Genomic DNA, 25,754 nt, shown 5'->3' with positions numbered 1-25,754 from the left:
AGATCCAGTTACAGGTAGGTAGCTGTGTTGGTCTGCCATAGTCAAAACAAAATAAAAAATAAAAAATAACTAAGTTTGTTCTTGGTACGAGCTTTCATGTGCATGCACACGAAAGCTCATACCAAGAACAAACTTAGTTGGTCTCTAAGGTGCTACTGGAAGGATTTTTTTTATTTTGTTTTTACCGACCTTAGAGTACAGCTGCAAGCAAGCACTCTCATATACCTGCACTCTAAAGCTGTAAGAAAACATAAAAGCACAAGGCTGTGTGCTGTTGGCATAATAGTTAAAGACATCACATGCTGCTTGAAAATTTCACAGCGGTTGTATTCCCTCAAGCACTTTCCTATCTGGTGTTTTGAGAATGCGATTACAGCATAGCATAAGCTATTATAGCTGAAATTTGTTGTATTGTAAATAATTACATAGTAGGAAAAATTCGTCCTCTGGCAGGTGAATTGACTAGGTGTCAGCTAATAATTGTTTTCTAGACTCTAGTGACTAAGATTATATAATTCTTGAAGAAACTGGAGTGAATATTCTTTCAAGTCTCTCATTTTGCACTTGAATAGGTTAACTATCTGTCTCCATCTATGGATGATGTGGCGAGCAAACCCCTAGAATCAGAGCTTACAGTGATTTGTTACATGAGCGCAGGCACAGCTTATGTTAACCAGAAATGAAGGGACCTTTTTCCTCAGCTGAGTGGCAACTAAATAAAGGAGGGAGAGAAGCTCCAGACATGAATGACAAACAAAATCCAGGGCTTTTATAGATAGTGAGCTAGGATATTCTATTCCTTCTGTTGCTAGATAGAGCTGCACAACCTAAGCAGGGCTGTCAGCCAACTGCAGCACCCACCCTGCCTGTTTTTGGCCCTCCAGTAGAGAAGTCCAGGAAGATACCTGCATTATATTCTACATAGCTTTTCATTTCCCTAGAATCAAAGCTTTGCGGTCGACTTGGCTGTAGAGTTTACCAGCCTATTGCAACCAGATCACCATGTTCAATGGTTTCCTGCCTATAAGACCCCCTCAAGGCAGATTTACATGTTGAAAAGCATACCTCTAAAAATGTAATGAGCAAATGAGCCAAATACTTGTTTGTAAATGCATGTATCATATTACTAAACACAGCAGAGAGCTAGGATTGGCTCCAACTCCCTATCACAAACACTTAGTTGCTAACCCAGGTTTGCTGCCAAATAATATATGGAAAGGCACTTAATGTGTGAACCGCTGAGAAAATGAATGCCTTGGGTATTCTTGCTGAGTTTAGCAAGGCAGAAGAAGAGATAAGGGTGGGGGTAGAAACAGATCGTATAAAGGGACAGTCTGCAATCCTACACTCCCTTGCCTAGGAGTAAGCCTTATTGAACTCTGTGGGATTTACTTCTGAGTAGACATCTATAGGATTGTGCTAGCAAAGGTGAAAAAGAGGGTACTAGAGAGATAGTGGTGAAGTGAGACCAATAGCAGCGGAAACAGAGAAAGGGAAGTAACAGATCCGTGTGTCAGGAGACCTGTGGAAAGGAGAGAGAAACAAAAAGGGGCATAACCGTTGGAGGGAACAGGGACACCTGCTGCTGTGCAGTGAGAAGAGAGAGTGAGCAAGCATATGCTGTGGGGTGTGGAGAGGAAAAATGGCTGAGATGGGGAACAGAGAAAACTCTAAGTTGAGTAAAAGACAGGACAGTAACGACAGGAGGGCCTGCAGACCACCACAGAGAGGGGAACGGAAAACAGGCAGGGCTATCAGTGAAAAGGATGCAGAGAGACAAATGTGTGCACTATAGTCTATATAGAGAAAAGGGGGGTTAACAAAAGCAGGGCTCATATAAATCACCCTTCACACATTCACAGGGAGCAGGATTGGGCTGCTGGCCCACACCACATGTTCTACCCATGCGTAAAGTAGTCCTCTGCATGCATCAGCCTGTGCACACAGAGCGCCTCCACTTAAGCTGAGATCCTGGTTCAATCAGGATCGCCCCTCATGCATGGAGATGCTTTATGTTTATAAGGACCACTTTACATGATGGCCAAACATGTGGCTGCTGCTCACAGCCCAGCTCCCCCCATCAATGCATGAGGGTGGAATGTATGAACGTCTTAAAGAGAATACAAACAGGTTAGGATTACAACAAAAAGGTTCTGCTACAGTTGACGTCCAATGCGACCCTCTTGCACTTCTAAAATGTAACAGTGGTTTGAGTTGTGCATCCATGGGAAAGCATCCACCCACAAGAACTACCTAACTAAGCAAGAAGAACCAGAATGGCAATAAATCGAGGAGAACTGCAGAGCAAGTCAGCCAGGCTGAGAACTCAAAAGAGGACCACCAAAGCCATAGGAACTTCACATGCATCTAATTCAATACTTTAGCACATAACCACAAAATGGAGGAAAATGGATGAGAACAAATAAAGGTACCAGGTTGTAAGTTTAACATCTTTCCTCTATGAGGATTCGCTAACTTCCAGAGCAATTACACAATTTCTCCAGGGTGCCATAATGTGAGACATCAGCCCTGGGCACCACAGCTGCTTTGTGGCTTTCAGGGATTAGATGCATTGAAAAGCACACCAAAGAAAAGCAAAAACCAACATCTACGTAAATGCACCAAGCACTAAACACCTATCATGTTTAAGCAGACACTCAGTCCTTAATAAGTAGTCTCTTCCTAGTAGTTCTGCCCTTAGATTCAAGGCCAGATCTTGGTATCATTTATTTATATGCCTGTTGGTGTGTGTCACATTTGTGTATGTATGCTTGCATATATAGGGAAAGGTAGCCAACAAGCTGCACAAAGGACCTTCCTTCTGTTTCTTCTTCCTTGTTCAGGCAGTACAAGAAAAGAAAAGGCAGCAACAAAAAAGAGGTTTGACTTCTTTCCCCTTCGTCTGAGTCTTTAAGACTTGTTTTCTGAAACCAGCCTGTTTGCCAATTTTGCAGATATGCCAAGGCCTCACAAATTAAGCAGATGAAGGATGACAGAAAAGCATTGCTTCCAAGTATTTAGGATAGGGTCTTTTCAGTAGTAGCACCCCAGTTATGGAATAGCCACCCTGGAGAGGTGCATCTGATGCCATCTTTATGGGCTTTTCGGTGCCAGGTGAGTATCTTTCCAGGTCTTTAAAACTTCATTGTTTTGGTCTCTCAGTTTTAAATTTGAGGTTTAAAGTTGTTTTTAATGGTTTCAATTTTTGAAAATAATTTAATTTGTTTTATGTTGTACTTGAATATTTTATTTTATTTTCTTTATGAGCCACCTAGAAAACACCTGTTATGGGGTAGCTACATAAATATAGTAAGCAAGCAAGCAAGCAAGCAAGCAAGCAAATAAATAAATAAATAATTTTTCTCCAAGTTTGTTCCCCAGAAGCTAGGGTATAAGCTGCTATGTAGTCAGGAACAGTCACAGGCAACAACGGACAAAGCCATCAAACTTTAGCCTGGCATAGTCTCCCTTGGTAAGCAACACAACAAACGGAGGAAGAGGCATTTTCTCGCCCTGCTCCCTGGTATCTCTTCACTGAAGATTCCATGAACTTGGGACTTCTTCATTGAAAAGCACATGCACTACCACATACAGCTACCCTTCCCCAATGACGTTTATAGGTGACTTAGTATTTTCAGCACTTCTCTAAGAACTGATCCAAACAAGTTCACTCACTTCCTACATGGTTGATGCCATAACTCCCTTTTCACTCACAGAAAATAACTCGCTAGTCTCAGACTTGTGTTTGCTTAATGGGCAGCAAGCTCTGCTTGGCCGTTATCAAGAGTTTGACGGCAACACAATGACTCTGGCTTCCCGTCTGAGGGAGTGATTGTATCAGGGCTTGCATGTGACACTGGCAGAATTATGTCATGTCTGGAAGACAGAATCTTATCAGGCCTCCAGCTGAAAGGCAGAGATGCCCAGCTGCAGGAACACAGCACACACCCCTCTACTCTGGAGATAGTCCTTCTATCCTCTCTCTCACCCTCCCTCACTTTTGTATCTCTTCTGGAATTACTTCTTCTGCTTTCCAGATCTCACTGAACACACGAGCAAGGAATAGATCACATGTATTCAGAGAGAGTGGACAGTAACAGGCCAAGCTTTGAATTAGGACAAACGTCAGGACCACGTTCACATGATGAAAGCACACACAGGCACAGGCACATTTTAAGGATGCACGCTTTTGCTAAAATTGAATTCTTCAGGAAAAAAATACAAGCAAAGGGAGTTGGACTTGATTCCAAGAGCAAGCATCGGCACCTGCATATCCAGAGCCTGTGCCTCCAGTACACAGTAGGGGAGATGTGCTCATTGTCTGGTTTAGAAATATTGAAAGAAGAAGCTCCCTTTATACAAGTGAGGCCATTGGTCCAGTTTGCTCAGTGTGGACTTCACTAGCTGGCAGTGGTTTCTGAAAGGCTCTCTGAAAGGTTTCTGAAAGGCTCTCTCATCTCTACCTCGAAAGTATTGAATCTGAGACTTTCTCTATGCAAAGCATGTGCTCTACCACTAAGCTATGACCCTTTCCCATTGTTTCCCATACAATGCCTTTACAGTGGTGGACTGGCAACTGCCTAGAAAGTTATACATTACAGTGAAAAGGAGAAAGACAGAGACAGACAAATCAAGATTATGATTATAGAAGTAATCAAGACCTCAGGATCAGGGGTCTACTGCATTATTACATATATGTGAATGTAACAGAGGAAACCGGCCCCTTCTTGTTGTGCCATTTTACAGATGGGAAGACAGAGACACCAACTGACAGCTAACATCCCATAGGCAATCTGAACCAGACAGGAGACTGGGTGGCGCTTCTGTTAGCCCTTTTTCAAGTGCAAGATTGTTTTCTGTTACAAAGATTAAGTTGCCTCCTCATCTTGTTCTTCCCCAAGGTTGAAAGTTGAACATTAGCAGCTCACACACACAATCTTTCCTAACAGGAGACCATCTGCATCCCAATGCTCTGAAAAACCAGCTTGAATCGTTGCTAGCTTGGCTAAGGCATCATCTATTTGCCACATGCAGTGAGATACCAGCCCCCGGGTTATCATTAACCTTATTTTCTATTTCTAGCATCTCTAACTCCCCTTCTGCTTTTCCTGTAGACAAGCCACGTGCATGCCAGCACAGACCTATTTCTGCAGCCTTATAACGGAACAGATTGGTCACATGCTGTTGTCACCCACCCACACATCACTGCCTCCACCTCAGAGGGCTGAAACAGATTCTTCTAAGAGAAGGAATATATGGCTTGTTTTACCACCCAGGCAGTTTGACACATTTTAAGCTAAATTCTCAATTTGTCAATTGTACTGAGTACCCACAGCTCTCCCACCAGAGCGAGCTACAACCGCAGGGCTTAGGAAGAAAGCAATGGAGATGGAGGGACGTTAGATATTCCTTGCTACTAGTACTCCCTGCTTTCAGAAGGTTTGCATCCATTGGTCCCAGCTCCTTTCCCTGAGAGTCTCACAGTCACATCACAATTACTGTAAGCAGCACAAAAAGGATGGGGGTGGGGTGGGAGATAAGAATGGCTCATTCAGCTACTTCCCCCCCCCCCCTTCAAGTCATATCCAAGGAAGGGACCTGCCCACCTTGCCAGTGGCAAGTTCCCAAAGATATGGGGAACTTACACATCTCACTATAGGGGAAATGAGTCAGAAGGAGAATCTTTAGCAGAATGCTGACAGAGTAAATGCCTTAATTCATTAACTTCTTCAAGATTCTCAGTGTCATGTCCATAAATAGGATGCAGCCAAGATACAGATCAAACATGGACACATGTAGTTGCTTAATAAGAGCTCCCTGCCCCCACTTATTTAAGAACCTCTTCCACCAAAAACATTTGGGACATGAAATTATTTGGCAGGTCCTCCAAGTTGAGACCCAGTTCCATATTAAGAGATGTGTAGGCACTAAAGCTACATTAAAATCCTAGACTAAGCTTTACCTTCCAGGTAGCTGTGTTTCTCCTGAAGTAGGCAAACATCCGTGTGAACCAATTGTAGATTTCATTCAATGTTAGCTGCCTGTCGGGTGTCTCAAGGATAGCCTGCATTGAAAGGTGAGATAAAGTTACTCACAGACATCAGTCCCATAAGTTCTTACCAGTTCTAGGCAAACAATTATAAGGACATATGAGAAGATAGTGCTCTACTTTTCAACTACACATTTCAAAGATCTGAATTTAGGACATCTATGTTTCTCACTTGAGGAATACAGTGCCAGGTTGGGGACCCACATGCATGAAACAGCCACCACAGATCCAACACTAAAAATAGCTGTATAGTTGTACAAGGTTACTACGAAACAATGCATTTTTAGTGAAGACAGTTCATGAATTGAGACTCAAGTAACTGAGGGATAAGGCTTTGAGAGTGATTTGTATGACTGTGTGAATCAGCCGAAACATAGCCTTTATTAAAGATACAGGGGAAGCCAGATATGTTGCAAAGCAATTACTTACCGAAGATTATAGACCAAAGCCAGGAATGAAATATATTATGGACTGAATAGTCAGTCCTCAAATATAAAAGGAGGTGCAGAAGCATTACTCTCATAATTCGAATGCTCTACCTCTTGGGCTAAATGCACTGAAGCGAGCTTAGCAGCAGAGAAACACTCTGTACGTGGCAGGAACAGAGAACCCCAGGCCTGGAGTGTGCATGTAAATGCTGCCCTTGTGACTCTCCCAAGCCAGACCCCTCCACAGGCCACAGTTCTCACTAGCCTTGCTTCACACCCTCCTTGAGTATTTTTGCCTAGTGGGAATGTGTCTTTGAACTCTGATAAAGACTTTTGCTTGTCTAGAAGACATCTGAAGGCAGTCCTGTATCAGGAGCTTTTTAATGCTTGATGTTTTTATTATGTTTTTAGATATGCTGTATTATTATTATTATCTGGATGGACATAGAGAAGTGTAGAAACTAGCCTATTGTTCAAAGGTAAAATTCACATTCACTGCTTTGCCCACTGTTGCCTCAGGCCCTTCCAACCACTGGCCATCACAGACCTTGAACGTTGCCCGGAAGGAAATTCAGCTCTCAAGCTGAAAATGGTTCCCCACCCCTGCTGTGCATGCTCAAAGATCTACTTCAGTCAAGTCTACAGGTGCAGAGAAGCATAGTCATGGGTAATAACAGGCTCTAAGGCCGTAAAGAAACTTCTGAAACAGATTCTGGGACCTGATATGCAAGATTCTATGAAAATTGTTTCTTTTTCTACTTAGGTGAATGACCAGCTGCATAAAGCTTGGTCATTTTTAGATATGACATATCTCTGCAGATTAGTATTACTGCCTACAGAATACGCTAAAACAGTCTTGAGATATTTTCATTTAGCAGGACATACCCTTATGCAAATGCAGTGACACCCTATTTCACATAAAGCATACCTGACTGATTAGAAGAAGCTCTAGTAAGTACTAGCCCAGACAAACCATTGATTTCAACTACTCTGCCTATCTCACAGTTAATTGGAAAGAAGTGCTCCAGGTTACAATGGATGGAAAGTAAAATCAGCGCTAAAGTATCCCTTTCAAGATACATAAAATTGAGTTAATTTAGTGTGTGAAGCACAGTAACCATTGCTGCAAACCAGGAATTGCACCAGATTAAATCTGGGCAAGTTAGCTAGAATGTACTCAAAACAATCCTTACTGAGCTAGACTTGAACATTGGAATCCTGATCCCAGTTTTGTAGAGCAAGATCAACAATTTCTGCCTGAAACTGATGCACTCCAACCCCTCTTCATTCTTATCTCATGCCTATGGCTTAACAAAGGGAACTGAAAGCAAATAACTGGTTGGGCCTGCTGTTTGCTAACTTCACTCAGAGAATAATTCAGGCACCATTTGCATCCACATGAGGGGAGGGTGCGCCATATTTTGTTGCCATTGGTGAATAAAAAGAGAGCATAATGGAGGTACATAGACTAGTTTCTCCATTAAAACTTAGATCTTGGCATGATCCAATGAAATTCATAAGTGGTAGATTACAAGACAACACCTTAACCAGCTTAAGGGCTTTTAAAAAAAGCCTTAAAATGAACTTTCAAAAGATCAGACAAATTTATGGGTGGGATACCAATGGGTATTGGCCATGGTACAGCCAAAAACTTGGAAGTTAAGGAATAAATATGTACAAAGCCTATAACATTATTTATTACAAAAAGAATAATCACATACACACAACTAATAAAACCTGAGCACGCCAAATACAGTAGTACCCCGGGTTACACACACCCTGTGTTGCAGACGTTCCGAGTTGCGAACGCCCACAACCTGGAAGTGTTTCCGGAGCGCGTGCGACCCCCGGATGTCTAGAAGAGTTCTGCGCTTCGCTCATGCGCAGAAGCGCTCAAATCACACTATTTCCGGGTTGTTGTTTCTTTTGTGCATTCGTGATACGCACACCCGCGTTATGTACCGCAACCCAGAACGGATCGTGTGCGTAACCTGGGGTAACACTGTAATATATGTGTTGAATATTAACCATGGTAGCTAAAAGCAAAACTCAAATGCAGAGGTAGTGAACTTCTGATTTCTAGATGGTGAAAGCAAAATACAGCAGATAATGCTCTATCATGTCCCATTTTGTGAGTATTCCAGGAGAACCTGTCTGATCCCAGCCACTTGGTCTGAGCTAGCATTCTTAAACAAAACACTGCGTGCAGAAGGGTGTGTGATGCTGTAGGAGGGAGGGAGGTGAGATAAGCATAAATGCACTCATTCCCACACTTTGGCCTGGTTAAGCGAGGTGATATTGTGTCTGAAAACACCAACTACTGCTTGCTCTTGGAAGAGCTTCCTAGATCTCAGATACTCCAGAGAGGTTAACCTCAAAGAGCTGAATCAAAAGGAATGAATTCCAGGAGCCAGGGCTTTAAAAGACCAGTGCCAGCAAGCAGATCTTAGCATCTCTTCTGAAGTATATTTTTACATGGACAATGAAGGCATATTTTTAGCCAAAGGAGAATAAGGGTGTAGGTGAGATCCACAGAACAATATCATAGCCTGCATGCTAACTTACAGAGCCTACTTCAATTAACTGGAAGGTGGGGAATGCCCACACAATACAGCACCACTAGGGAGCAATAGAAGCCATCCTCCCCAGGGAATTTATTCTTTGTCAAAGATATGCTGTTGGCAGCTCTGGAAACAGAAGGTTGCAGTTCATCCAAGAAACTGACACAGTAAAGTCCCACCTGCTGTGCCTGAAAGCTAAGGCTGAAAAGAGATTTCAGTTGTTATGGACCACTAAGGCTGATCCTGACAAACTCTACTGCTAATACTCTGACACAACAGGAAACATTAGTAGTTATGTTATACCCTGGAAGCCAGAAACACTGTAGTGCAGGAAAGCCCACCGTGAACATTGCTCCTACATGCATGGGGCAGGGTGCAAATAATTCAAATATCAAGTGTGGCAGCCATGAAATAGCACTGATATACGCAGATCCTATTTTTCTCCTCACAAAGGCTAGTTTTCAGGAAATGGTATTGGTAAAAAAAACAACCCCAACCATCTCATTTAAAATGGAGATTTGAGTTATTAACCACAAGGTGATTCTGTAGTAATGACTTCAAAAATACCTTGTTGGGCAAGTTTATAAAATCCCTGAAAACAGTGGGGTGGCAAAATCTTATTGTTGCAAGTTGAAGTCATCACTGTCATTTCTGTTGCTGAAAACTCCCCATCCTCACTCCCTCCATTTGTAGCTAATGTATCTTTCACCCAGGGGACCAGAAAAGCACCAAGTCAGAGACACTGTAACAGAACTAAGTTGATTTGAACTCTTGAGGAAATAATGATCATGTAAAGGACAAAGAGGCACTGAGGTCACAAGATACAGCAGTGATGGGTGTAGATATTGCCTAAAGTCTTAGTCTCTAGGCCTTTGACTTCTACACAAAACAAACTACAGAGAGAATTATGTGCTTATCCATTTACCCGAAGTGCTAGAATGTCTAGTGTTAACTGTGAAAGGCATGGTTGGGTGAAAAAAGACGATAGCTCAAGACCACAAAGGGTGTGTGTAGTACAACAGGGACATGAATCCAGGTTTCCCAATAGCCAGATTTATACCCCAGCCACTGACTCAAATTCCATTTTCAAAGGCAGCATAAGAAGGCGATGTCTAGAAGGTACCATTCAAGGTGAGTGTGAACAACTGTTGCCTGTTCCAGGTCTTTCTGGCACACTTGTACATTTCTCCAAAATAAGGAATTTCTCACCTGCCGGATAAGCGAGGCGTATGTGAAGGGGGGGCGGACATCTGCATTTTTGTAAAACTCATGATTCTGCGCAAGTTCTAGGGGGGGGGAAGAAAGAAAGTTATGAAGAAAAGTAGCACACAATTCAGTCTAAGAAACACACAATTCAACCCAAGCATAAAGTTGCAGCTGCAGTTTCCCCAGTTGCTCTCACCTGAGGAGATTGGCGTGCAGAACTTGTCTGAGTTCCTCCTGCGAATAGGCCCTACATTGTGTAAAGTGGATGAGCTGATGACAGAAGGGCCCTGCCGCAATGGAGTAATGGGTGCAGTAGCAGAGGTGGGGGGATGAGGTAATCCATCAGGGAAGGTATCAGAAGTGCTCTTGGAGAGGGTGGCGCTGGAAACCAGGTTCAGCTGCTCAAAGAGGATGACAAACTATTATTAGAATCAACCCAGGAGACAGAGAGGTGTCTGGGTAAGCAACAGTTTTCTATATGGACATAGCACAACTGTTCAACTTCTATCAATGAAGGTCTACTAATCAATTCAGCTGCAAAGATTGAAACAGGCATCTCAGATAAGAACTTGAGACTCATCAACTACAATGGAAGGGCTAGATGTGGATGAGAAATCAGAGCATACTCTGCAAACATGAATGAAACCTGAAACTCTTTACTAGCTACATCAAAGCCAGTTGTTAAGATACGTGAAAGAACCAGATGACCATCTAGTACAATATAAAGTATTTCCCCCTTGCTCAGTTTTTTTAAAACTAATCCATAATTCTTGTCCGTAGCAGTTTTTTCAAAGCAAATAAGCCAAACTTTAGGAGGAATGGTTTTCAGTTACAGCTAGGACACTCTACCACCTGTATTGCAGATGGGGGCTGAAATTACAAGACAGCGGCTTGCATAAATCCACACATGGTCCAAGTCTATGAGTGTTTATTTAGAAGCAAGCAAGCATGCACAGGTGGGGACCATTAGTGAGCTCATGGCTTAGGCAAGATTTGAGCTCAGGGCTTAGGCAAGATTTGAGCTCAGGGCTTCCTTAGCTACTATGCTACACCACTCCCTATGAGATTGTCTAAACTGCAGCTTAACTTGGGGGGGGGGGAATTAATTATCTGCTCATTTCATAACGGTGATCAGGTAGTTGTGGATTTCATTTTAAAAACATTGTGGCACTGCCACAAGTGTCTCACTAGCAAATTGGAGCAATGCTGTCCCAGGATACAGCACAATTCCCAGTAGTTCATCAGTACCGTTATCTATAGTCATATTCTAACACTGACAGATAAGCATTATCTTTTGAGGATCAACAGCATCCATGTAAAATTTCATTTCTTGCTAGAGCCAAGAAAGAGGACTGCAATCATTTCATTTCATGAGTTAAAAAAAATTCAGGTCAGCTTATACAACCATATATTGAAGCACTGCAGATGTCAGTGAGCTCTTGGGGTTCGGAATGTAATTCAGTGATATGCATGTACTTTCTCTCTTCCTTCCTCAAAACTGTAACCATGGCCACCTCCCTTCTCATGAACAGGAGGGACTTTCAGAAACCACAGAGGGGAAACACATATTTTTGTCATTGATGCAGGTTCTTCCAAGAGGGTCTCACACGCACAGATGTAAACTAGAACCTCAAGAGAGCATAGATGTCACCAGCTGCTTTTCCTGAGATAGATGTGTGTCTCAAACACCTTGGAATGGCCAATAAGACAGCATAGAAGACAGTAAGTCAGGAAGGAGCCAGTATGCTGTTTCAGCACTTCCAAACTCCAGATAAACAGCACTTTTCAGCCTATGTCTATGCAGTTTGCAGGACTGACACAAGTAGTGTGGTCTTTCTACACAGCTGGCTTTCTAAACTGCGCAATGTGAATGCAAGGATGGCCTAGGCACGACCTGTCTGATCCCAATCCCCTTGCTTCACTCCTTGTGTGCAAGAGCAGCTTGGGCTATCCGGACATGCTCTGTGAGCTGTTACCTCTGGAAAGTTGTGTCAGTCTGGCTTGATGTTGTGAGAACGAGTGATTCTACCTGCCTGCAGAAAGGGTCAGCACAGGTACCTATGGTTGTCTGTATTTCTATAGCACCAGCAGTATGCATGCATGTTGAGAACTGCCCTGAGATCTTCAGATGAAGGGTGGTATGTAAATTTAATAAATAATAAAATAATAACATGCATGACAATTCAGAGTCCAAGAGGACAGGTTCCTCTCTCAAGGAAATTACTCAGCCTATACAGTTTTGAGTTATGCCTCTGTGAAATGCCATGGAGAGATACAAGTGCAAAGCGTAAAAGAGGACTTGGAGAAACAGATAGAGGAAGGGTATTGTTATTTTAAAGAAGGGATAGCTACATGGTGGTTCATGGGCAGTATCTGGCAGGCATTATGATATTACATGACCCTCTATGGCTGTGACTGTGGAAAGTGAAGCTCAAGTAAACCATGTTTGGGTTGTAGTAAAAGGGAGGATTCGGCAAGGGTGGAAAACTGGTAATCATGAGTTTAGGAGTTTCAATGGAGTGTAGGTGTACCTTGGCTTCCTCACACCATCATGCCATCTATTAGGAGCCTTGTGGCTCAAAATACTCATAGGAAATAGTTCCCGTTACTGTGAGCCTAGCCATGTTGCCACAGCCAGGGTTGCTTCAGCCCTGAGTGACTCTGGCAGGACAATATGGGCCTGAGGCTTGAGGTGGCAATCCCTGCTAGAAAAGAAAGTTAGAGCGTAAAGGTGAGGAACAAGCTGAGCACTGCTTACAGGCTGACTGAACGGCTTTGGCTCTGAAGGTCTCATATGGAGGTGGGCCATCATCGCCTGGAGACGCTCACTCTCCTTAGCTAGCTGCAAAGAAAACCAAACAGGAAGTCATTTGTTTTGAGGAAGCATTTTCCCATTAGCGGTCAATTCATTTGGCCAACATATTTAGAAAGGTGGTCCAGTTAAGTGTTCCATCAATAAGCATGCCCTTGAATGGTTCCCTCTACATCAGCAGGAATCACACACACCTCGTTTTGCTTGCTCCATTCAACATCAGTGTGAACATGCCATTCTCTTCTTTTGACTAATACTTCCTACATGCAGTAATGTGACAGCAGTGGGCTGTTCCCTTTAGCTCTTGCTGTGCTGTGCTGCCTTCATAGAGCACTCCTGGAAGAGAAAAGCTGCCAGCTTCCCTAATTCCCTAGTAACACTGAATACTCCTGAGAGCCATGAATCTGGCTGGAGTATCACATTTCCAAGCCTCTAAAGAGCTGCCTTTTCCTATTGGATATCAAGATCAGGATGTGTGGTGGTGTTTGATACTCTGGTACATCCACTGTGCAGTAACATAGGAGTGCCAGTGACCTTGATGTAAAGGAATCAGATGTGGGTGAACAGAGGCAGAAAAAGCTGCTGAAAAATGGAACCTCACATTATGAACCTCACCCCCCTCCATTTCATTCATTGTGTTTTCACTCAGTTCTCGTCCTTTTCATCCACCATGGCATTAAATGGGCTGGCCTCTCTCCCTATCCCAAGCATCAGGATCCTCCTGCCCCATGTGAAGCTGCTAGATCACTTCTACCATTTTTCCTTTTGGCACTCTATCATATTAGTCACCTCCTCTCAACATCCTTTGCTTCTATAGTTTTCCCTCACCTCATCACTTGCTCATGTTTCTAATCTCTTCCCTCTCTACACTACTTCCTCTCATCCATCTATCACTCCCACCATGCCTTTTTCAACCCACCCACTCACCTGCCCATCCATCTCTCCAGATGTGCAACATTGCTTTAATTGCATGCTCCTGGGGTGTGTGTTTATTTCTCAGTGTGCGAAGAAGGGTGAAATATTCGCTGTGGCACAGGGAGAGAGTTTGAGTGCTGCAGAAGCAATGGGATCTGACACCATCTCCCTTTGTGTCACCTTCCCTTTCTGAGTTCTCCCCTCAAACTTTGCCTCAGTTCCTCCTGACCTGATGGGCCCCTATGCAGAATCTAGGACACACCCAGAGAGGGCATTTCTCTCCTCTCCCACCAGGTCTTGAAACCATCCCCAAAACTAAAAAAAAAAAAAAAGAGAGGGCCAGTGAGGCAGGAGTTAAAGGAAGCAGCCAGAGTGGAGTTTGCTGGAAGTTTGAGAGACTCTGACGCAAGGACGCTCTGGCACTGTCGTGGCTCTCATTAGAGCTGACAGATCCACTCTCGTGATGTAGACACTCTTGCTGCCGACACAGCAGGAGCTCTGTAGTGAAAACTTTATAATTGGGAACTCTGGTGGCAGCTTCTCCTTTTCACGCATGGAGCTTTCTGCTCTCTTCAAGGATTCTCTCCCCCACATTCCCTTCTTTAAGCGCTAGTAATTGCTTTCAACCTTTTGCTTTAGAGAGTGCTTGGGAACAGGGTAGAATCACACGGTTTGACTCAGGCTGTGTAACAATCTTAACTCTGCTCTTTGAGTGTTGCACTCCTTCCTTTTCTCTCCTCTTTTTGCATGTCTGCTGCATTCTCTTCGAGGCACCCCATCTGCAACTACTGACTTAGTTTAGCTTCCAACAGAGACTACTTGCGCTTTGTGTTATAGCTGCCTGGCTCCTTGGCACACTCCTTCCTCTGCCACTAATCCTGCTGCTGTGGAGATTCATGTTCCAGAGAATGCTGCTCCTTTCATCCCTGCACTGCTTCGTATATATACAATCTAGCAACATGGATAAAAAGAACCCCCTGCCCATTCCCTTCAGAATCCATCAGTGCTGGCTGTTTCCGAAAACGAGCTGGAAGTAAGGAATGGGGGAAAAAATGCCATTCCCCATTTATATTCCATCCTATGCAATAATAATTTATCACAGATTACATGCTGCTTTACCTGTTCCTGCACCCTATGCAAACATTTATAGGTATTGCCTATATGCAAAATCCATACTCTTCTAATTTACTAATGTTGCCTCCTCCTTATGTTTACAATTTCTCTCAGCTCCAAACTAAATGTTACAGGAGCAATTTGGCTTCCACTCATATCAGCAGCAGTGCATCACTTCCTCTCACCCCTGGTAGCATCCATTAATATAAAGCACGTGGTGTAATGCCACCATGCCTCAAGTTTCCCAGCTCCTCCTCTTCATCAGTTGTCATAGGGGGGGTGAGGAAACTCAAAGCACAGTGACATCACATCAGATTTTTTGTATTACTGGATGTTCCCAGCAGCAGCAGGAGATGCACGGCTTCTGCTTTTAGAAGCAGCCACATATCTCCTCTAAGTCCAGCCACGGCCTCATAAAGTCAATAACTCCTTTGGTGACATCCCTGCAAGTTGTTCAGCTCTGTAACCACAGAATAAAGTCCTAGGTTATGGAAGAAAGGCTGTTTACACCCTTATGCATCCAATTTTTACAATTCTTGCAAATTTCAGCAGGAATTCTGCTGGATTTGTTTATGATTGACTCATATTTCTGAGGCCCTCTCCACCACTCTGATAGGTGGAAATAGATGCCTATCAACATAACAGAAGACAGAAGTAATGAATACTATGGACATTCATGACCTGCCTCTGATCCTAAGGTTGCAATGTCTAAGGCAACTTCAAGCTAGGGAGTGGAGCAGAGTCTGCATTCTTTCCTGAGCTTTTCATAGCAGCAGGGGACACTTGGGAGCCCCACAAGGGATTTTGCCAGGTAGATCTGACAGCCTGTATGTCAATCATGCGATAGTCATAATGACATCATGTGCTTAACAGATGGGCAACCCTGCTTACCTGTCAAATTTGGCCCATGAGGCCGATCCTGATAAAGGACCTAGATCCTTAGAGCCAAAAAGGCGAAGGAAACCTTAAACCAATGTAAAAAAAAAAAACCCTCCAAAATCCATCCCTCGGGTACACAACCCAAATTAAACAGCTTCCTGACTTTGCTGTGTTCAAGGATTTTGGCTTGAATACAGATGGAACTGAATAAGGTTCACTGCATACATTTACACTCACCTGTATTTCCAGCTGCTGTACCACTTGCATTTGAACTCGACACTGAGCTGTGCTCCGGTCATCAAGTGCATGTTCTGTATTGAGGTGTCTAAAAACAGAAAACATTTTTGAAAATAAATAAATAAATAAATAAATAAATAAATAAATAAAGAATTAACATAGTTCTGGACAACCAGAACTCCCTTGACAAATGTTTACCCCTTTATTAAGATTATTTAATACGCTGGCTGTGCTATGCAACATGTCTGCTATCTTTTCTATCTCATTTTTATCCTGTTCATCAACAGGTTATTCAATTTTATCATCACAATAATGCTGTGAGGGAGACTAGCCTGAGAAAGAGAGAGTGACTTGCCCATAGACCATGATCAAGGGTGAAATGCTCCTAACCAGGCCCATCAGTTCAAGGACTTCCTCCTCCCCTCCCTGAAAATGGCTCAGGGCAGGAGGAGATCCCCTAGAACAGCACATGGGGGGAAGAGATGGGAAATCGTTCCAACTGGCAAGCTGAAGTGCTTGCACAGACGGAACGAGTGGAAGAGTGCAAGGCTGAATTCCTCCCTAGTCAGCATCACTGCTGAGAGGGGATTTGAGCCAAAGGTTTTCTGATTTAAGTCTACCACCTTGTCTGCTATACCACACTGGTGCTACATATACATATACACAGCAACAGGTGGGTAGCCGTGTTGGTCTGCCATAGTCAAAACAAAATCGAAAATTCTTTCTAGTAGCACCTTAGAGACCAACTGAGTTTGTTCCTGGTATGAGCTTTCGTGTGCATGCACACTTATTTCGTGTGCATGCACACGAAAGCTGATATACACAACAAGTAACACAACCTACAGCACTCCTCTCCAACCTGATTCCCTACAGATGTTTTGCACTACTAGTCCCATTTGCCCCAAACAGCATGGATAATGGTCAGAGATAAGTCACAGTCCAAAAGATCTAGAAGACATAGAGGACATCTAGTTAAGGAAGGCTGCCCTAGAGTCTGAAGAGACAAGTCAACCAAAGAGTCGGTTGGAGATCCTAAACCACAGAAAGGCAAAGTGACATGCTTACAAATCAGTTGGAAAAAGAGCTCAACACTTGTAAGTCTACCAATTTTCCACAGATTTTTCTTCATTCAGGAGAGATGGATTATAAGGACAGAAAATGCATTTTCCTTTATGAATTCAAAGAGCCTCTTCATTTGTAGGTTTACAACTTTGCCTCAACAAGCCACCCTCCATCTGCTGCCAAGCTCCGGTCCATAACTGAAGCAGCACAGCCTTTTGCCATACAAAATTTAACAAAACCAAAACAGGCCTGGACTTTATATCCCATTTCAAAGCTTGTACCTTTAACAGGCGAATGAATGTAAGCTTTCTCAATGTCAGCCAATGTACTAAAGGTAGTGCAGGGAATTAAATTCATTTTACTCTAAGAGCCTTAGTTTCGCTATTGAACAACATTCCATGCAATGTTTCCTTACTATTTTAAGCTGTGTCAAGACTTCCCAGTTAGGGGAAGCAGGATATGGCTGTCTAATGTTAGGAGGCTCCTTTCGGACCAGTCAGTTGCATATGGTAGCACAGGTGGAATCAATTCTCCCTTTTGGCTTCCCCTGGCCACATGAAAAAGGCTAAGTTAGGCTTTGAAGGAGTATGCAAGTTCCCTGCCCATCTGCCTTAAGTCTGTTGCGGTTGGCACCTGTTGGCTCGTTAACAGTGATCCTTCGGTAGCTGAAGGCCAGGGTGGGGGTGGGGTGGCAAGTTTTTCTAAAATGTTCATTTCACAGAACAAAACTACACATACGCACACAGATTAGGCATACAGGCTGTGCTTCTGACCGTCTCCAGTCCTCCTAAACGTCATTTTCAACCCTCACAACATTCTGTTCGGAGGCAGTAGGGTGGGAGGTGGAGGGGGGCCGAGAAAGAAGAGCAGCATGTGCATATGTGGACGGGGTGGGAAGCATGTGTAGTAAGAAAGGCATTGGGGGGAGGGGGGAACCCGAACAAGCAAGAAAAGAAAACCCGTCAGTTTCATCTGATGTCTTTGCTAAAAATCTTGGCTACAAAGAGATCTAATTGCAAATGAACTAATTAAGTAAACCTCTGACGAAGCGTGAAAACAATTTGTTTGACCCTGACGCTAGCAGAGGGCTCTTAGACAGCGGAGTTAATCAGTCAGTGACAGAGCCCACAAGCGGTGTCAGCAGGCTGCCGCGCTGCCATCTGTTTCTCTCTAGTTCTCCCCACCCACCCCCCTTTTCTTCTTCCTAACATGGGCGAGCTATAAACTTTAGTGGTCTGTCTCCTCTCTCCTCCAAAAGCCTTGTCATTATGGTAGGTCCCAGTCAGCCTCTTTCTCTCTAGCAGAGTCTCTCCCGCTCTTCCTATATACCCCACAGTGCCTGGCAGCCTTTAAAAACTTCCCGGTTCTTACCGAAGGTCTATGACAGTGATATAGCTCTGTTTCGGAGAAGAAGCCTAGAGGGGTCTAGCTCCATTTCACAGAAGGAAAAACTGATGCAGAAGTACTGTACCCATTTTTTCTAAAAGTAGTGATGCTAGAATGTCTCTAATTCAGCTCTAAGGGGGCTGGCGTGGTGGTGCTTCTAGACTATCAAAAACTGCCAGGTACCTGTTCTACAGACATAAATTATATTTTCTGAAGTATCAAAGCTCACTAATAACTGATTTTGGGGAAAATATCTCTAGAATCTGAGGAAACCATCCCCAGGGCCAAAAAGCAACAGACTGATCTTTGGAGTTCACTGCACATCATCAAAAACAGTTAAAGTGCTTGCAGCAGGACTTTCCCTTTTTTAGGTCTATGGCAGGCTTCCTCAACCTTGGCCCTCCATATGTTTTTGGCCTACAACTCCCATGATCCCTAGCTAGCAGGACCAGTTGTCAGGGATGATGGGAATTGTAGTCTCAAAACATCTGGAGGGCCAAGGTTGAGGAAGCCTGGTCTATGGTGTGAGAAAACACAGGAAGAATATTAAGTACAGGTTGGGCCAAACAACACAGCAGCATGAGTATACCTTGCACATAAGGAAGTCACCTACTTGACAAACTGTCCCAAGTCCTCACAGAGGGTTTCACAACCAGGCCACTTGCACTCTCCATGTCCATACAGAGGGTGAGAGCCAGGAGTCTCCTCATGAGAAGAGCTGCAAAGGAGGGGGTAAAGGAAAACAAAAAAGCATTACTATGGAATAGCAGCTCTAGCGCTGTATAGTTCATTTGCTTTGTCGGCTGAAGGAACAACCACATAGGGCATTTTAAAGGGATTCAGACCATCCAGTCTTTACAGAATGTATACTCCCTTCATTGAGCAGATGTTGTCTCCACCCAGTCAACTGCAAATCTAGTCTGGGCTGCTGGAACCATAGTTGCAGATGTAGACCAGCAGAATTCATCCTCAGTTCATATTTTAGATTGTCAGGTGTGGCACAAAATGCTTTTTAACTATCTTCTTCTGTTGGTATGCTAGGTGGAACTCTTTTTGAAAAAAATGTTCACTGGCTACAGTTTTCCATCCCGTGGTTTCATCAAGTTACAGGTAGGTAGCCGTGTTGGTCTGCCATAGTCAAAAAGAAAAAAAAAAAATCCTTCCAGTAGCACCTTAGAGACCAACTAAGTTTGTGCATGCACACGAAAGCTCATACCAATAACAAACTTAGTTGGTCTCTAAGGTGCTACTGGAAGGATTTTTTTTTTATTTTTTTTTTGGTTTCATCAAGGTTAGATTACTATAAAGTGCTGTGTGTGGGACTACCTATGAATAATGCACAGAAACTGCAGTTGGTTTCAAACACAGATGCAGAGGAACATGTATGACCAGTACCAAAAGAGCTTCATGGTCTCCAAATTTATTTCCAAACATAATTCAAGTGCTGGTTCTGAGCTATAAGGCTTTAAAAGGTCTGGGACCACAATATATGAAAGGACTGCCTGCTCCCCTGTGAACCTGCCAAATTAGTAAAAGCTTCATAGGATGTCAGGTCATAGGTTCCTTCACCTTCTGAGTCAACTTGGGTAGTTACCAGAGCTATCTTGGTCTTGGTGCCTCATTTGTGGAACTCTCTCCCTGTAACCTTTCTTCTGATACCTACTCTGCTAGCTTTGGACACTCAAGTAAATAATCCTGTTTCCTCTGACTTTTAGTGGATTTTAATGAGATTGTTTGTTTTAATCCATTGATGGTTTGCTTTATTAGATTTTAATATAGATTGCTTGTCTGCTTCTGCTTGATGCAGAACTTCCTTCCAGAACTTCTCTGCAGTGCATCTATGCTATGTTTCTTGCTTATTCTTGATAGCCCACAAGGCTGGCAGACCTATGCACGGTGTACTTAGCACAGCTGCCTTCATCTAATTAGCATGGGACTGTCCCAAGGGGTCTCTGCCTATATGCAGGATCTTGTTAGGTCCTTAGCTGTCTGCTAGAGTGTCAAAGCAGCAGAGTGGAAAGCTCTTTATTGGATACTCCCAAACAGTACAGCATCTAAGCCATTTCTCTGACATGAATGACTATTATGAACTCTTATTTGGCCCTTGGGGTAAACTAAAAAACTAAAGGCTGTGACTGCACCAGTGCCATTAAAAAAAAGGCAACTGAGTCAGCATAGTCTCCACAACAGCAACGGGGCCATTTTACACAAATGTTTGGGAAGATAGTCATGTAGCCATTCTCCAATGGCTAGCAACATTCACATATAATTTGTTCATTGAGCCTAAATTGTAATTCATTGGGTCTGAATTGAAGTGGCCAATTTCCACATGGCCAATCCCTCCTATTGTGACTTAATAAGTTCCATTTGTCACTGAAGGCAGGTACAATCACAAATTTGACTCCATATCTGGTAAGCCAACACTGTGCCAAACAGTAGTGAAAAAAGTAGAAGTTCAAGGTCTGAACGCGATAGAAAATACTTGTCTCTCCCAATCATGTGTAGAATTTTACCCCATCCTTTGAGATAAATTCTATATCCTTTACAAATTATCCATTCCATCTTTTAAAGGACCACATAAAGTTTCTACCTGTCCCTCCTTTGTGTGAGCATGGCGTTCTGTCCATTGGGAAGAGGGTGATGGGAAATTGGAGGAGAGACCTTGGCGGCCGAAAACGAGGTAGAATTGGAGGTGTTGGTGCTGAGGTCAAGTCCCTCTTGCTTGATACTGTCTTCTACAGGCTGAGTAGCAGTAACCTCTTTCCATAGCTGCTGAAGGTCTGAGGGACACACAGCTTCACACATGTTGGAGAGAGCAGGAAGAAGCAGCAGAAAGAGGAAAAGAATTTTTAAAAGAAAGATTTAAGAATCACAAATCTGCAGAACCCACGCTAAGATGAGGCAAAAATAAATAAATAATCCATGAAAGGTGTGGCTTCTGTGTTTAGTTTGTTGACAAAAGAGCTAATTGAGTCTCCCGGCTACTGAGAGCTCTCCTCAATGACTATTTATGTAACACTATTAATTGTGGCATCTGGAAATCAAACAGAACTTAGTGTCTTTTAGAGCAGGCATGGAATTACTTCAGTCTTACATGGTCTAGAATCTCCATGGCCATTACAAGTTTTAAATTAATTATTTAAAATCACAATTTTATTGAAGGGTTTCTTAACAACTAATCTCTATTAGAGATCCCAAGAACAACCCCTTGCTCAATAATATAAAAACGACTTTTGCTCGAGACAGTCAGGTACACTAGTCCACCATCTCAGCAGTATGTGGCCCACTAGGAATTGGATAGCAGTCCTCCAACGCACTGCCAACAACTGACTGCTTTTACCCATCCCTGATGCAGAGGCTGGATATTTATACCACTTATACAGAGAAGAAAAACTAAGCCAGAGGGTGGTTTTGTTTTGGCATGTCTGGTATGTACCACAAGTGGTTCTGGCAATATATGGATTTCATGCCATAGAATGCATTCATTCTTATCTTGATTTGGCTAGCTAGATGATCACACTTTCTTTTAGATACGTAAAAATTACTGACGTTTAGGCACAGCAGCAGTAGCTAGAATGCTTTTCAGGATGTAACTCTTAAAAATTAGCTGCCTCATTACATATTTGCATTCAGTTACTCACAAGAACATAGGAAATTGCCTTATATCAGCCTGGTTCACACATAACACCAAATCAAGGCTAAGTGTGAACAAGCAAGTGTATGGGTAGACAGAGCAAAAATCACAGCCATTTTCCTCCTCTCCCAGTCCTGCTATTGCCCCACTACCCAGAGCTATGCCATAGTTTGGCTTAGAGTTAAGTGTGAACCCAGGCTCACGATTTGTCTCATTCCAAACAAGCTGTATCAAGGGCTTGTTCTTAGCTTAATGTCCATAGTTTGTTTGGAGTGAGACAAACCACAGTCTTGGGTTTGTACTTAAAACTAAGCCGAACCATGGCTTAGCTCAGGGTAGAAAGGCAGTAGCAGAACCTGGTGAAGAGTGAAGCAGTTGTTATTTTCTCTCTGTGAACCTGCATGCTTGCTTGTTTACTAACCAGCAGTAGCTCGTCAGGATTTCAGACAAGATCCCTCCCAGCTCTACCCGGAGATACCAGAGATTGAACCTGGAACCTTCTTCATGCAAAAGCATGTGCCTTACTAGTGAGTCAATACCCTTCCCCAAAGGATGGCACTCAGTTGACTCAGTTCTGACCATCAAAGTCAAATGAATCCAGGATGCCAGGCTGAAATTTCAAGTGAGTGTGTGTCCAAACTTCTTCTGGTTTCCATTCCAAACAAATAAAGAGACCCTTGGACATTTGGATATGAAACTGAATAGGCTTGAAGGGGGGGGGAGTGCAGAAGGGATGGGGATGAAAGCAGTACTCAGCTAACTCCTGCTGCCATGACCAAGGCAAGCGGGGGTGGGGGCAATTACTGGCAAAACCTGAGCATTGCTTTCAGCTTGCCCACCACCACATGCATTGCCACTGCCTGTCCCTACCAATTCACGATGTTCAAAGACCCCATTTAGCATGAACTAGGCTGAGTATATCAGTCTAGAATGCCACTTTCCTCAAGGACTGCCTCTCAGGGAGAGAGGGACATAAGGTGTCTGCATAAAGTGAAGCTACTTTGCTTATGCATCCCCCTCTTGCAGACAGAAAGTAGCAACATCACAGTGGAGCTTCCACCGGCAGGCAATCCCTGTGTTACACACGAAAGGTAAAAATGAAATATTAGGCCCCAGCTTTCTCCCATTAACAGCAACACAGCTCCTGGAACAGGAGTCAGATCAGGCACATTACATTTGGTACAATAATGCGTTATTGATGTCTGTTCTATAACAAAACCTAAAACATGCCAAATGTTAGGCCCCAATGTGCATTCAAACAGTCAGCTCTTAAAATTAACAGAAAACCAACAGGCTGTGCTAATTGCTGCTCTGGGTGCATGGGTTACCTCCTATGGCACTAAAAAAGCAAGGAAGCTTATGTGAATTACCTTGTGGAAGGGTCTGCAGAGGAACGGTGCCTTGTCCTGGCTGTAAACTGACCAGCCCTTGTCGCTGGAGGTTTAACAGGTGCTGCTGCTGCAGCTGCTGCATCTGCAGTAGCTGTTGTTGGAATGCCAGCTGCTTATTCCCTAATGGCTGCTGGAAGACAAAAGGAAAAAATCAAAACACATTATTTTCAACCCTGTAGCACAGGCCTTCCGGGATTCTCTAGGGTCTTGCATAAGCAGCCCAATCCCAGCATCAGCCTTGCTTTCAGCCAGCACAGCTCACAGTCCTGATCTCTTGTCCTCAGTGGCCACACAGCATATAACCAAGACAGAAAGCCTTTGATCTATCATAGCAGCAGAACGAAGGGGGTGGGTGGCGGAAGAGAAGAGAAGAGAAGAGAGCGAGCCTGCTTGGCAGAGCAGTGAAAATGCTGAGTCTCTCTGCCAGATGAGCATTTCCACAAAGTCTGTGCGTTTGCATTGTGCATAAAGAAGCAGAATCTCTGTTTCTCAGTTGCATCCGCCTACCCGAAGCATATACATCAGTATCATTGGATTGAGCTCCTATGAGCAAAGCAAAGGGCTTGCAAGCTAGAGCATCATAACCTGGGAAACTCTTAAAGGCAATGGTTTGACTTTATGGAGAAACACACAACCATCTGGGCCATATCTACCCCTGAAACTGTAATGCCCAGGATCTGGGGCTCCTGCTGGTCTCAAGGAATACAGGTGTTGTTTTTTTAAAAGATGTATTAATTAAATTGGCAGAGGGACATATACTCTAATATAAACTTTTTCCACCTCTCATACAGAATGATACATAGAAATCTGGTGGTTTATGCATGGCTTTTCAGAGAAAATGGAATGCCACACAAATATGGGCCATAATTTAGAAAAGGTTTTGCAAAATTTTTCACAAATGTTCATCATTATCTTCCTATTACAGGTAGGAAATGGGTTAATCCAATGTAAAAAATAATAACGTTAAGATGGAGAATCCATCTCAGTCTCAGAAATTAACAGTACTAAAAGATCTTAAAATTCAAGAACTCTAGCTGACTGTGGGCCTTAACCACAACCCACTGACATCCATGTACACTGATTCCAACAAGACGAGGGCCATTAATTACAGTGAAAAGAATAATGGCCTGCCCATGATTTCATGGGGAGTTTGTGGCAAAGCCAAGAATAAGATTCTTCTCAAATATTTTTAACTGAGATAATTTAAAAGTAAAGCTCAAGAGGCAAAATGAAAGGATTAAATTCAAATGCAAATAGTTTGAATATTATTATTACAATAATTTATGTAATGATTCCTGAAACATTTATCAAAGATTTATTTGGAAGTTACTGTTATTATTATTATTAATTAAATTTGCATACCACCCTATATCTGCAGGTCTCAAGGTGGATCACAACATAAAATCACAATCTAAAAACACACAAGTAAAATGAGGTGGCCCCTCTATTTGCAAAAAAGGAGCAGAACTACAGCCATTGATTTATTTTATAAACAGAACTGTAACAAATGAGAATATATAAGAGAAAATAATGTGTGGCCCTTTTCTCACCATAACCCTATGCTGGATAGCTCAGTTGGTAGATAGAGCATAATACACATAATCGCAGGGTTATGGGTTTGAGTCTCACACTGGGCAAAAAGATTCCTGCATTGTAGAGGGTTGGACTAGATGACCCTTGTGGTTCCCTCCAACTCTTCAATTTTACAATTCTATGATTCTTCATACTAAATATGTGTACTTTAGCTGGCAGTTAAGATCACATTATGCTTTTATGTTGTACACTGCCTTCTATTCTTACGCAAGTGTTATAAATATTCTTACGCAAGTGCTTATAAATATTTAAATGGATAAATTTAAGAGGTAGAGAGAGATCCACAGTAGCATAAACCAAGGCGGCCTCAGAGAAGCAGGAACTGGCAAAATATGGGAAAGATTCAGAGCCTAAAATATCCATTTTGTCCTCCATCTAATCTTTGAAGCATTTATTTGGTAGCTATCTGAAGAGGAGAACAGAATACATCATTGAAGAGTACATCAAGGCAAGTCCATTCATTTTCAATTTGGATAAAATTCCTAACT

At 43.0% G+C, this 25,754-nt stretch overlaps 1 protein-coding gene across 6 annotated transcripts in view; it reads right to left on the bottom strand.

The window, feature by feature from the left end:
* The window catches only part of FOXP4 (forkhead box P4), a 148,614-nt gene that overhangs the window by 16,379 nt on the left and 106,481 nt on the right, over positions 1-25,754 (bottom strand). For 5 of the 6 annotated variants that reach the window (XM_033152674.1, XM_033152675.1, XM_033152676.1 and 2 more), the window contains 8 exons: positions 23,653-23,803; positions 21,239-21,443; positions 19,262-19,366; positions 16,201-16,288; positions 13,003-13,086; positions 10,441-10,642; positions 10,248-10,324; positions 5,963-6,064 (listed from right to left, as the gene is read on the bottom strand). In XM_033152674.1, the coding sequence (XP_033008565.1) occupies positions 5,963-6,064; positions 10,248-10,324; positions 10,441-10,642; positions 13,003-13,086; positions 16,201-16,288; positions 19,262-19,366; positions 21,239-21,443; positions 23,653-23,803 (1,014 nt within the window). The remainder of the gene's footprint in view (positions 1-5,962; positions 6,065-10,247; positions 10,325-10,440; positions 10,643-13,002; positions 13,087-16,200; positions 16,289-19,261; positions 19,367-21,238; positions 21,444-23,652; positions 23,804-25,754) is intronic. The other variant, XM_033152678.1, reaches the window with a different exon arrangement.

This window comes from Lacerta agilis, chromosome 6 (assembly GCF_009819535.1).
Source record: "Lacerta agilis isolate rLacAgi1 chromosome 6, rLacAgi1.pri, whole genome shotgun sequence".
In the NCBI taxonomy this organism is placed as follows: Eukaryota; Metazoa; Chordata; class Lepidosauria; order Squamata; family Lacertidae; genus Lacerta; species Lacerta agilis.
This window is presented reverse-complemented; position numbering and strand designations above follow the sequence as displayed.